At 36.7% G+C, this 13,605-nt stretch overlaps 1 protein-coding gene across 1 annotated transcript in view; it reads right to left on the bottom strand.

The window, feature by feature from the left end:
* Positions 1 to 165: 165 nt before the first annotated feature.
* Positions 166 to 13,605, bottom strand: part of gabrb4 (gamma-aminobutyric acid type A receptor subunit beta4) — a 97,941-nt gene continuing 84,501 nt past the window's right edge. The window contains exons 7-10 of the mRNA XM_077197382.1: positions 9,683 to 9,835; positions 8,330 to 8,586; positions 7,581 to 7,670; positions 166 to 7,264 (exon numbers count right to left, since the gene is read on the bottom strand). Coding sequence (XP_077053497.1) covers positions 6,911 to 7,264; positions 7,581 to 7,670; positions 8,330 to 8,586; positions 9,683 to 9,835 — 854 coding nt within the window. The 3' untranslated portion in view covers positions 166 to 6,910. The remainder of the gene's footprint in view (positions 7,265 to 7,580; positions 7,671 to 8,329; positions 8,587 to 9,682; positions 9,836 to 13,605) is intronic.

Below are 13,605 nucleotides of genomic sequence, written 5' to 3'. Positions count from 1 at the left end.
ACTTTTGTAATAATATTTGAATGTCTCTACTTACATTATGTTCTAAAAACATACACGATTTACCATTTGGGGACTATTTAGTTTAATCCAACAGCCAAAAGAAAATAAATGCAACCGTTAGTCCACAAATGGCAAATGAAAAAGACTTCTGCATTGTCGTTCTTCACTGTATAAGCCTTTATTTGTAAAAAGTCAGTTGGTTACTTATAACCCTTTTTTGTACCACATACTGTAACATCTTGTATTAGTAAAAAACACATTTTGCTCAAACACCTAGAAAAGCTGACCGACACCATTACATTAATTGGCACTGACAAAAAGAAAAGAAAGAAAAGGGAAAAAAAAAGTAAAGAAGAAAATACAACCTTCTACTTTACAAATGTTGATTTCATGAAGACAAATCATACCCCCAAATGGATCGTCATAAATCATCACACCTCAATAGTTCAACAGAATCAAACCAAGAGCTTAATGAGAACAAAACCAGTACAACACAAAAACAGAATGCATTTTACTTTCAGGGCAGGATGTAAAGTAGAAATATATTTCCTTTCTATGAGAAAACATCAACAATAAGAGTTAACCATTCATTTAAAGAATACAACAAATACAGGCAACTAGAAATGAAACAAAACAGTATAAATAGCGACTGAACTCTCAAATTAGGTATGAAGTGGTTGCCCTAGATAATTGCCAATTTGTATTTATTCTTATTTTTTGAGGATTTTTACTTTAGGTTAGTACTTAACTTGTGTGTGCTGTGTTTATGTGTCATAATTCGCTTCATCGGTAACGCTGTCCTGGTGCAAAGAAAATCAGCACAGCAAAGTTTCTGGCCCATACATTTTAACAAACTCCAAGAATTTGCTTTGCCAGTCGTGCATTCTCATGGCATGAGACTTTAACTTGCTGTTTTGTTCAACAAGATGTAAGCAGGTCTAGTCTACTTTGAACTAATGGCTTAATAGGTGTGTCTAGCTACTCTCAACTCTATGTGATATATATATATATAAAAAAAAAAAGCAAGAGAGGATGAAAATGTGCATATTCTTCGCATATTTTTATAATGAATTCCATGAATCATTTTCTCCGCAATTCTCCTTTTCTAATATAGATAGTATTTGTCTTTTTTATTTTCTATATTTAATTTAAGATTTACAGTGTTTGGTTCGATCTCTGTGTACAAGAAGAAGCAAAAAGCTTCCTTCCCTTGTATGTGAGGGTGATATGAATCGCCAATTTTAGAATAGAAAAGAAATTATGAAAATAAACCTTTCTGAAAACTTAAGACATGCAAAACAAAACCGGTATCTTTTTGTGAGTTTTTCTCTTCTTTTTCTTTTTTTTTTTCAGAGATAGGTTTTGTTTGCAGAAGTTATGCCGGTGCTGCAAAAGCTGTCCATGCCAGTAGCATTGAGGCTAGCTGTTATTACCAACTGCCCTGTTTTGTTCATGCATTAAGAAATATAAGTGAAAGATATCATATTTACAATACAATTCACATGTAATTACACATATACACAAGAGGCAAGAAAAATTCACATTAAAATCAGTTCAACAGTTTTTGTACTTCCTTTTCTCCTGCTTCATGGGTGGATGTAGCAAAATACAAAAACAATGTACTCAAGTAAAAGCTATACGATGATTTGTTGAGTTATGTTAATGGTATGAAAATGTGGAAGTGAGCATATGGGGTGATTTGTGTGTAGTGCGTAGATAATTATGTCCTCCATTGTCATCAGAACACATTAGCACCCCCCCCCCCCCCCCCCCCCCCCCCCCCCCAATAAGTTGTGCAAAGCTCTTTTAAAAAAGAACAATAAACAAAAACAGACAATATATTTGCCTAAAACTGAAGCAAAGTGCAAGGCAAAAGGAAAATGCACCCCCTGTCCCCTAACCAGATATCAAATTACACAGAATAAATCATTAGTATTACGATGAGTCACATTCTCCAAAAAAGGCCAACAATCCCATCCATGCTCAAGAGTATGCTACCTTTACACAATTTTGATCTAAAATCTCTTGGTTGTCCTAAATTTCCATTATATAACGTCCATCTTAATAGATGGAGTCTTGTCGTTTTTGTGTGTCATTACAGTGTATCTATGTCTGAGTCACTATTCTTCAGAGAGTGTGTTACAAATATAGACATGAAGAGCCCATTTCTTTTCAAACACAGTTTTAAGGTGGCAAATAATGGCCAAATGCTATAAATTATGCATGCATCTTAAAATGGTCCCAACTGAACCCTGTTTGCTCTTCACTCGCTAAAAGAGGTAATTAGCAGCAATTTCTGTCACAAATTTAAACCCATTCGACACATTCTTCGATAGACCAATTAATATCAAACAAAACAAATACACAACAGAAAACACAGCAAAAGTTGTATGAATAAAAAATAAACTACCCATGCAGATTCAGTCTGCATGTGATTTTGAAATTAAGTTTACAAATCCTAAATTATTTTAATAAGAAAAAAAGGAAAGAAAAAAGGAAATTCAACATGGACTGCCATGAATACCATCACCCTCTCTAACTTAGTGCTGCTACATTTATCTGAGTATTTTCGCCAAATGAACCTTGTAAACTGACATATTGTTTTTTAACAACAATTAATCTATCCTAGCACTATGATGAAACAGTAAACTTTCAAAAAAAATCTAAAATGGTAGAATGATTTGTTGCATGCACCTACTACCTCAGATAGTGAAACAAATGAGGTTGCAGACTTAGCAAACTGGTCAAGCAGGCTAACTATATAAAAAAAATAGCAGTTAGGCTGTGTCCAGTTTCTAGGAAAATGTTGTTCTGCTATTTGCCATTCTGATGTGAACTACTACACTAGCCATGTTTCCACTCACAAAAACAAAGAACCACATTTCTTGGATAAAACACTAAAATAACTTGTGTGTGTGTGAGAGAGAGAGGCATCAAGATGCAATTACAAGAAATGGAAATGTAATTATGTAAAATAGTCTATATTATGAAATATAAAGTTGCAACTGGGAGATTGCCCAGTTAGGCTACAAGAAGTAATATCATACTTTTAAGACAGTTGCAATGATTAGAACTATAGACACAATTACAGAAAATAAAGTTGAAATGGTAAGATAAAAGTTGCAATTATGCTAAATTATAAATAATGTTAGATCTAAATGTGCAATTAATAGAATAAAAATATTTATATCTAGGCATAAATTTAGTGAGAAATAAAGATGCAATTACGAGGAATAAAGCCACAATTACCTTATTTTATTTTATTACTCTGAGGTCTGAAAAATGAAAAGACAATGTAATCCTAAACCAGGAAAGATTTGGTTCTACACTTTGTGGTTCTGAGGTTAAGCAGTGGAAACATACCCAAAGTACCTGGGTGAGACATTTGAGGGAACTAATTTGTCTCTATATTATCCTTTAAGGTTCTAGAACTGTTAACTGAATTGTACCCCAAATGTCCAATGATCAAATTATAATGATCTGTAACCATGTTTAAGGCTTGAATTGAGTTGAAAGAGAATCACTCTCTCTCATGAACTTTGTTGTAGTTGCATTGTATTGCTCATAAATATTTCATGAAAATGCTTAGTGATCTTGTTAAGGCAAATCTTGCAGGGACAAATGCCCACAATCCAGAATCTTTCCAAAAAGCTGTTCTAGCAGTAAGCTCACTGTGAATAAACAGAGTGCTGGTGCTACAAGAACATGTTGATGATCAACACAATATCCACTTGAACAAATTCAACATCCAGCATGTCTCAGTGGCACAGTATGGCTGCATTAGCATGTTGCTAATCCCCTTTCTATTGAAATATTCAAACTATTTTGTGTGTGTGTGTGCATGATAATTGTCTATCATGATTGGTCAGGACGCATAGACCAATAGAGATTCAGGTTACCCATGTGGAAAAATAAACATCATTAGTGAGAAAGACTGCATAGTGCCAGCAAGTCTACTAGAAATGTATGAAGCTATGTAGTAAATGGGCGCTAACTTATGTGCATTGTACTAACTACTTCTAAGATTTTTGAATTATTCTCATGAATAAAATACCTAACCACTGATTATGATTATGATATAGTGTATGAATTTTTTTGCTCTATTATTAGTCGCTCAAAATGAAAAATTAGAGCGCCTATTAACACCGATTGATATCTTAGAGCAGTAATATCTAATACAAAAATATATCAACATCATTTTAATTGTACAGTTCTACCAGTTAATAGTGGTTGGCGCTCAAATGGAACAATGTACTGTATATTCCACATTTTCCAATGTGTCAAAGGCAGCGCAAAAATCTTCCTTAACTGATCTGGTTCCCTTGAATACAATAAGAGAAATGTTGGATAATGGTGGAGCTGGCATTTTCAACTTATCCCTAAACTTGCCTACAACACTGCACTAGTAACCGTGGATTTATATTGTAGCTTAAATGGTCTGGTCTACATTGTAAATTCATATCTAAACAGTAGATTAAATGAGTATACTAACAATACCAAATCAGTAACTAAACAATCTGCCTTTGAACCTTCATTTGGCAAAGCATTGCAGCATCTTGAATGCCAACTGAGAGTTGTAATTGGCCAAGGCACCCCCATAACACTCATTGTAACTAGAGTTACTCATGAAAAGCACTCTGACCTCCATCCTCTTTTAGTGCAGATTTGCGCTTAACTTAATTGCTACACTGTGCATGCATCTGTGCATGTCTCGCTTTGCACTTGAGAGTACTGGCTCCCTTGCACAGGTGTTATGGTCGTGCTCACAATAACAAATAATAACACAATAAGTGGAAATCCCTCAAACATGCTTCTATGTAATAGGACTTTGCAAGTACATTGAGGTACAGCCTCCTATTTCTTCAGTTTCCCCTTATTCCATTGTTTCTCCATGGAATGAGTGATCTTTTGGTGATTTAGTGGTTGGTTCACACCTATAACTGTTGAGAGGTCTGGAGTGGGGATCGAGAGCCAAGGGACTTTGTTAAGCTCTGAGGTCTGAGGCCTGCTCAGAATATCCTCATCAAAAAACTCAAGCAAGTCTAGGGCTCTCGTGTTCCCAAGGCACCACCGGACCCTCCTCGCTTTTAAATGTCCCCTTGCCCAGTTATTCAGCAGTTCAGTTCTCATCCACATCTTCAAGAACTGATCCAACATTGCTTTGAGTAGCATTTGTTGGGATGCTTCTACTCAATGTACTCTCAGCATTGAGACATTTAGAGACTACCGGAAATAAGATTTGAATGAATATGGATGGTAGATGAATTGACATGAATTTGAGTTTGTGGTCACCTGGAGATAGAGAAAGATCAATGAAGCTGAGGTGAATCATAATGAGGCAAAGCCCAAAAGAACTGGTGGTGGGTGAATCAGAGGTAAATGGTAAAAAGAGAAATGGATTATAGGCCTTTTTGGTTGTCACTTCAGTTCATGGCTTTTATCGTACATGTCATATTGCCCCGAAAAGACTCAGAAGCATTTTTTTTTTCCTGATTATGCTGATGTCATTCATCTTTGAGATTCAATCCCAAGATGCAAAACGTCAGAGCTGTGGGTGGGTCTGCAGTGCTTAAAGTGAAAGGTCAAAGATCAAGGGTCATCTGACCCTCTTTCACTGATAGATGAACTGAGGACACATCCTTCAGGTTTCAGACAGGCACATTTAGAGAAACTAAAAACATCAGAGTATATCATTCTTGGGATGGATCACTACAATGACTGATTATATACAATATCAGGTCACACTATGGTCAGAGTGGTTGACTTAAACATGAAACAGATAAAAACATGGTCACATCCCCTGTTGAATACACAATAATCTTTCCTTATTTTTTTTTTTTTACATTTTTCACATAGTTGATGGACTAACTTCAAATCCAAGTTCTAAAGAAACGTTACAGCTCACTAAGGGTTTCCCTCCATTCCAAACAACACAAAGCTCTACAAGATGTTCATGAATATTGTATCAATAGAACTGATGAAATGCACTAGGAACAAGAGTAAAGAAAGAACACCAATACTACCTGACCATGGCAATAAGGCTACTGAATGAATGAATGTACTCTGTCACTTTTTTTCATTTTCTTAAATTCTTGATGAATGAAGCATATTAGTGACTTATTATCTATTAATGAATTACCTCTAGAACATGTGTAGGTGTCACCCTCCAAAAATATGATTATAGCCCAAAAATGAAAGAAAGGATAATCTGCAAAAAAGAGAATAGAGAAAATGAAATGTACTGACACTGGGCAGGACGCACTGGTTAAAACTCAAGATGGCCGTCCAGTGTAAACCATTGACCAGAGCTGAGGTCCGATAAAGAGAATGTTTGTCGCTTGCAAAATCAAGGAATGACACATAATTGCAAAAGAGGTTGCTGTACAGTGTAGAAACGGACAATTCCGTGAGTATGGGGAAAGGGGTCTGGGGTCCTGCTCAGTTGACTCTCCCCGAAATGCTCAAGCCACTTCTGATTTCATGAGCTGTGGTTACGAGAGGCTGATTACAGTATCAATAAAAAGCCGATGAGACGTTCAGATGTGTCCTTTTTCTCTTGCGATCTTTTCTTTTGTCGAAAATATCATGCAGTCTTTAGTTCCGTACCCTCGAACAAGGGACTGATGCTTGTTATTTGTTTCAGAAGGAAAAGAAATTCAAATACTTGAAATTTTTCTCTTGTATTATTCTTAAACATTCAAGTCATTCTATATAATAGGTTTTTTTTTTTTTTTTACATCAGAAAAGTCCTTTAGATTTTACACACGCATGTGTATATAGAAATATAATATATAGAAATATGCATATACATATGTATCAACTTTATATGTGTACACATATTTTCCAATTGTATCAAAGCCAATTCAATGTGCTCTCAAAATATGGCCCATGTTTCCTAGGGGAACGCATATCAATTCACATAATACAACCAATAGATAAGGTTGAAAAATCCAAAAGTGATAGGAAAAATGACCCGGGACCACTTGTCAATGGTGCTAACATCCGTCAAGTTGGGGATTTTGAGCTTCAGCTTGGACGAGCGCCTCCTTAGCCGGCAGTTGGCACGACTGCGCATGGCGCTGCGGTCCAACGAGTGGTGGCTGAACCCATCCCGCGAAGCCATGGGCTTGCGGAACTGCACTCCGGAGCTGTCAAAGGACATGACGGAGTTCCGTGAGTCACTGACGCTGCTGCCTACATCGGATGGCATCACTTCATTATTCATCTCCAAAGTGGTGAGAAGAATGTTTCCGTAAGCATCCACCTTGAGGTAATAAAAGACAGAGAGGGGTGGTCATGAGCAGCCACAGGAATCGGATAGCACTAAACTGTCTCAAATAGCATTTACTTCCATTCAACCTTTCATGCAGATGCAATAATGATGTGACAGTTTTAACAAACTTCACTTGGGAAGATTACAAGACGTCATTCAAAATGTGATGGCTGACAGACACACACACACGCACGCGCACGCACACGCACACGCACACGCACACACAGTTAGTTTATTACAATATTTCATCAACTTCTCATTCTAAATTTGCACTGTTTCAGCTGATATGATTTCTAAATGCATATACCCCGACTTTTCTTTGTTCCTCGAGATACAGATTTCTTCGCTGTGTATATGACCTGAGGGTGTTGCTTTGAAACGGCGCTGAAATGGAGTCCTTGCAATGTGACAGAAAGAAAAAATGAAGAGAACATTAAAATGCCCATATAAATTCTGACAATCAAGAAACAATTTTTCGAAGAATACAAAAGTGCATAAATATAAGGGTGAAAAAGAAAGAGCCTGCATAAAAGACACAGACACAAATGCCTTAATTTAGTAAAACTATTTTAGTAACTGAGCTTAGAACACAGTTGTTAAGTATGAAAATGGCTGACACATTTTGAGGAGGGAAAAATTAATCAGTCTATCTCTTGATACATCACGGTACTTCGATTGAAAGAGAAGCCTGTGGCAATAAAGCAGACTAGAATCTGATAACATAATGACAATGTAATTTGTAACTTTCCAAGCAAGAGGAACCTCTCTTAATAATGAAATGCAACTTCAATCAAATGAAATACGTCACTGATTAAGTAAAGTGATGGTTAATGGGCTAGTGAATGTTCATTTTTAGCAGTGATGTGTAGCGATTCATTCAGGCAATAGTTATACTGATGAGTAAAGTTGTACTGCTTACAAACTAAATTAATCTGTATTGATTTAGACATGCATGAACATTGTCAACGCTTATTAAATTCAATTAAATTAGGTTTTAATTAGAAAAAAAATGAACTGTGCAAATGTTAGAAATGGTTTACAAGAGATCCTGCATACCTGTTCCCTTAGACGCTTCTCCTCATAGCGGGGGCGCTCGTTGTTGGCTTTGTTCAGCTTTTCGTTGATCTTTTTCTGCTGCTGGGGTCCCCGTCCAAAGAACACATAGTTTACAAAGGCATATTCGAGCAGGGCCAGGAAAACAAAGACGAAGCAGCCCATGAGGTAGACATCGATGGCTTTCACATAGGGGATCTTTGGGAGGGTCTCCCTCAGGTGGGTGTTGATGGTTGTCATAGTGAGCACCGTAGTCACACCTGCAAGGAAGCATGTTAGTCATTTGAATAAACAGTGTCACATTCACATGACTTGCATCAGGGCTTCAATGGACCATGGCCATGCCCCTACTTTTTTTGGATGGTCACACTTTAGATTAGGGTCCAATTCTCCCTATTAACTAACTATTAACTATGACTATTCCTCATTATTGCTTACTAATAGTTAATAAGGTAATTGTTAAATTAAGGTATTTGGTAGGAATTGGGTAGGATTACGGGATGTAGAATATGGTCATGCAGACTTATATGTTTTATAAGTGCTAATAAATAGCCATCCTAGTAATATGCATGCTAATAAGCAACTAGTTAATAGTGAGAATTGGAACCTAAACTAAAGTATTACCCTTTTTTTTCTTTTTGGAAAAAAAGCCATGCCCAAATTATTATTATTTTTATTTACATAATTATGAGACATGGCAATATACTGTTAACGCAAAGTGACTACGGTTTAATCGTGACATAACAAAACATTTCTGTTTGTTTGTTTGTTTTTTAATAAGTCAACTTAAGACTTAACCCTTTCAGCCTTAGAAAAAAATAAATGGACATAGTTTCACAAAGCTTTATGCCCTAAATAGAACAGTCCAGTACTCTATACTAAAAAAAATTAATAAAAATAAATATATATATATATATATATATATATATATATATATATATATATAGATATATACATCAAAAGGGTTCTTTGCCAGCTAAGCAATTGTCAGTGAGATGAATAGGAATGCAAACTGACAGTTCTCTCATTTTAGAAATACTTGATCTGCATACATATAAGATTAGTCTATCCATCTTGCTTTAATTTCTGTACCTGCATCACCCATATAATGATTCTTAATGCAATTTTTTGGGAAATGGAGTCAAAGTTGAACTTTGAGCATCACGCAAGCTTATGAAAGGGTATCATATGAAAGGGTATCTCCTTTAATCATGGTCGACAGGAAGTTGTAAATAAGTATATTTGGAGTAAACGAAATTCAAAATGATTGATATGGTTTTATAAAGAAAATAATAATTCTATGGGATTCCCATCCTGTAAAAACAGGATGCTTTTTAAACAAAATCAGAAGGTTACCCAGGGCCACACGAGCAGCAGAGGCATCATAGTTAATCCAGAAGGAGACCCAGGACAAGATTGTGATCAGGATGGAGGGCATGTAAGTCTGCAGGATAAAATAGCCAATGTTTCTTTTGATGCGGAAACTCAACGACAGCCGAGGGTATGAACCTGGGGAGACACAAGTACATAGCAGAAGCCAAAAAAAGAGATGTCAACATGTAAGCGGGAACACAAAAGAGCAAGCACAGGAAAAATAGATCTACAATTTGCAATTGTCAAAGTCTGCACTTTGACAACAGATAGTCATTTTCCCATTTGTTCAGATGGAGCATTTAATTTCCCCAAAGCAATGGATTCCTTCCCAGGGACTAGTTCCATTCCAATTAAACATGGCAGAAAGTCGCAAACATGGCATATTTTTCTGAAACCCCCTTCTCAGCAGGCAACGTCTACATCCCTTTGAGAATTGTCACAAAACCTGCAGTGTCTTTTTTTCCCATTTAGCCCTGTAATACAGGGAATTCGGAAAAAAAAGAGGGAAAACAATACTTAACTGAAGAGCTTGTCCTGTAAATGTGTAAAATCTGGTGAGCGGTTTAGGAAAACTGTTAGCAGCATGTTTCAAGACGCCTTTCCAAGATTAGCCTGTGTGTGCCCGTTTAAAAACTATGCAGCTAAATGTAAGGTGTGGTATGATTGATTGACTTATTCAATGTACTGATTATTCAAATTGTTGCAATGGCTATTTATCGATGTGAAATAAATATACGTGTTATTTCCCTGCGGTTCCAATCTCCCTGCATTTGGGCTTAAATGAAACCTTTTCAGATAAAGATGCAATGGAACAAATTCATTTGGAAGCCTTTCAGGTGCAATTGTATCAAAGAGAAAGGGAAATAACTTCAGGCTGTAACTTAAATAGCATTTGAATATGAGTGGAACCCGACACCAATCACAGCTTGCAAAAAATTGATGAATCAACAATAGCACTTTTTTTTCACACTTGTTCGGACACCTCACCATGGATCTCTCCATGAAAAAAAAAAGAGCACACATTGGCAAATGCAATTAAAATGATAAACGCAATTTTTTAATCAATTTAAGCTGTGCAATACATTGCGATATCCTTAAATCTGTAGTATAACTTATCCACTGCATTTTTGCCCAGTCCATGGATTTAGTGCTGGTATTAACCCAATGTCGGGTGCAACATTAAGGCAGCAAAACCAACTACATTTTAGCTGTGTAAAAGCAGTTCAATTGCTTTCAAAACTACTGTATTTTACAACACATCTATTTAGTTTTGTAAAGGTCCGGTCACAAAACGTCATGGGCAAAAAGATATCCAATGTTTATTGTTAATAGCAGAGAGATATATAAATAACAGCTCACACAGATATCATGTGACCAACTTGAATTTGAGCAAAATCCTTCTCCCTTACATGAACCTCCCCGTCACACAGATTCCTTTTGGAATGATTGATTTCGTTTCGTGAAATTTTGCCATGCAGCGGTAAATGTGACCGTTCCTTAACCCAATAAAATGATACGTCACTTTGTGTGAACTGCTTGATTTACATGAACTGTCAGAATACAACGATTCATTAAAATGAATCACACATTAACAGCCAAAAATGTAATTAAACATTGTTCATTACTGTTTTTGACTTACATAGAACTTACATAGAGGTATAGAACTATAGTGTCATGAAATGATTGCGTACATGCACAAAGACGAAGGAGACTAAGGGCCCTATTTTAACGATCTGAAACGCAAGTGTCAAAGCGCAAAGCGCAAGTAACTTTGTGGGCGGATCCCGGCGCTGTTGCTATTTTCCCGGCGGGATAAATTCCTCTTGCGCCTGGAGCAAATCTAAAAGGGGTTGGTCTGAAGTAGCTTCATTATTCATAGGTGTGGTTTGGGCGTAACGAGAAACAAACCAATAAGAGCTGTATATCACATTCCCTTTAAGAGCATGATGAACGAGGTGCGCTTGTTCCGTGGCGCAATACTATTATAACAGCGCATTTACCAGGTGGCTTTAGAATCGGTTCACAGCCGAGGAGATCGATGTTCTCGTCAGGGCCGTAAAAGAAAGAGAAGTGACATTCGAGATGGGACAAACCCACCCAAATTAGCTTCGGTTAAACATGCATATAATAATTTGGGTAAATGTGTAGGCTTTATGCCTACTTTCCCCATCGCCATGGACACAACAATGATTTCCCTCGTGTTTTAATATTTTTCCTTATAATAATGTATCATTTGCAAAAAGTTAAATGCATCTGTGTAGATGAGAGAATCATCTACAGTGTATGCGCGTTGTTCACACTCTGTATTATGGCCAAGCATGCGCGCTTAAAATAGCATCTGAATGTACGCGCAACGCGCCATTGACTTTAGACTAGGTTTTTTCTGGTCAGTGGCGCAACTGTTTTATAGAACAGCAAAATAGCATTAGGGAAAGTTTGCGCCGGAACACGCCTCCTCTTTGCGCTGAACCCCCCCGGGGAGCGCTAGTGTATTTCTTAGTTAACCGACGTGTGTCTGTGGAGGGAAAAGTCCGCTTTGCGCGGGTGCAAAATAGGAATGATACATGCGTCAGTGTACAAAGTCATTTGCACCAGGTGCAAGATAGGGCCCTAAGTATTAATGTCTTTAATGACAAAACTTTGGAGATCAAACAGGAAACTAACACAAAAACAACTTAATATTATTGAGAACGAAAGAGAACACAGGGTTTAAATACATAGAGCAAACAAAAGGAACTAATGAGATAATTGATGAAGCGACAGGTGAAAATAATGACTAATTAACCAGACAGCTAAACTAGGTCACAGGGAACACAGGACACAGCATAAATGTTACAAATAGTTTGATCAGTTTTTATTAGTTTTATATATTGTAAATGTATTTTAATGTTATTATAAATCTATACATGTTATTTATTGTAGATATAATGATCTCCCTGCAATTGAGATTCACATTGTTGAATTGTTGAAAATACATTGTATCTTCTAATATGGTCTTTTCATACAGAGATTCTGAAAAAGTTCCAGTAATTGTTCTGGAATTGCATGATTTTGTTCAAACAGTCTGATCTTCACTTTTTCTCTGCTTTCATTTACACACATTCCAAACAGTCCCATGAAGACAAATAACATCTAATGTAATTGCCGAGAAGCCCTGCTTATTCATTTTTTTTCTGTCCTTTTGTAAATAATTCCATCACCTACAGTACAGCTACATTTTCCACATGTACAGTCTGCATGGAAGATGATTGCTCTGGGGTCACTGTATCACTCCTGTTCACAGAAATTGTTCTTTTTTGCATCTTTGTCTGTATACAGTCTTTATCCTCCTTCCCTCAGGCAAACAGTCACATGATAAATAATGTGACATCACAATTTTTGTTCACAGATAACGCTTTTCGTAAATCAATCCCGGGAATGTTACTGGGTCCTGATCCCAGGATCAAAGGCTGTGTCCGAAATAGCCCCATATACCCTTAAATAGGGCACTATTGAGGGGACAGCCATTTGTAGTGGTGTATGAAATCATAGTGGACATTATCAAGTTCACTTATTCAATCCTACAATGCACCACAATAATGAGTGTACAACTGATGTATGCTAAACGACTAGAGAATACCCATAATGCACTATGAGGATAATGCCGAAAGAATTCCCGGGTCTGACCAGAAGATGGCGCCCACAGTGAATCATTCATCCATTCATTTTCTAAACCGCTGGTCCAATGTGGCTAAAGCATAATATCATACAGGTATAAAGGTATTTTTAATTGATTAAAATGTTTAATTAAGGTTTATATGCTAGTTTCCATGACAGAGTTCAAGATAAATCTTTCCATTACTACTGGAGCTGCCAGTTTTTCTAAGTTTCAAATGATTATTAAACCGCAATAAGCTGCAGCCCTT

This window comes from Siphateles boraxobius, unplaced genomic scaffold, assembly GCF_051911475.1.
Source record: "Siphateles boraxobius isolate OS27281-9 unplaced genomic scaffold, OSU_SipBor_1 11, whole genome shotgun sequence".
Taxonomy (NCBI): Eukaryota; Metazoa; Chordata; class Actinopteri; order Cypriniformes; family Leuciscidae; genus Siphateles; species Siphateles boraxobius.
This window is presented reverse-complemented; position numbering and strand designations above follow the sequence as displayed.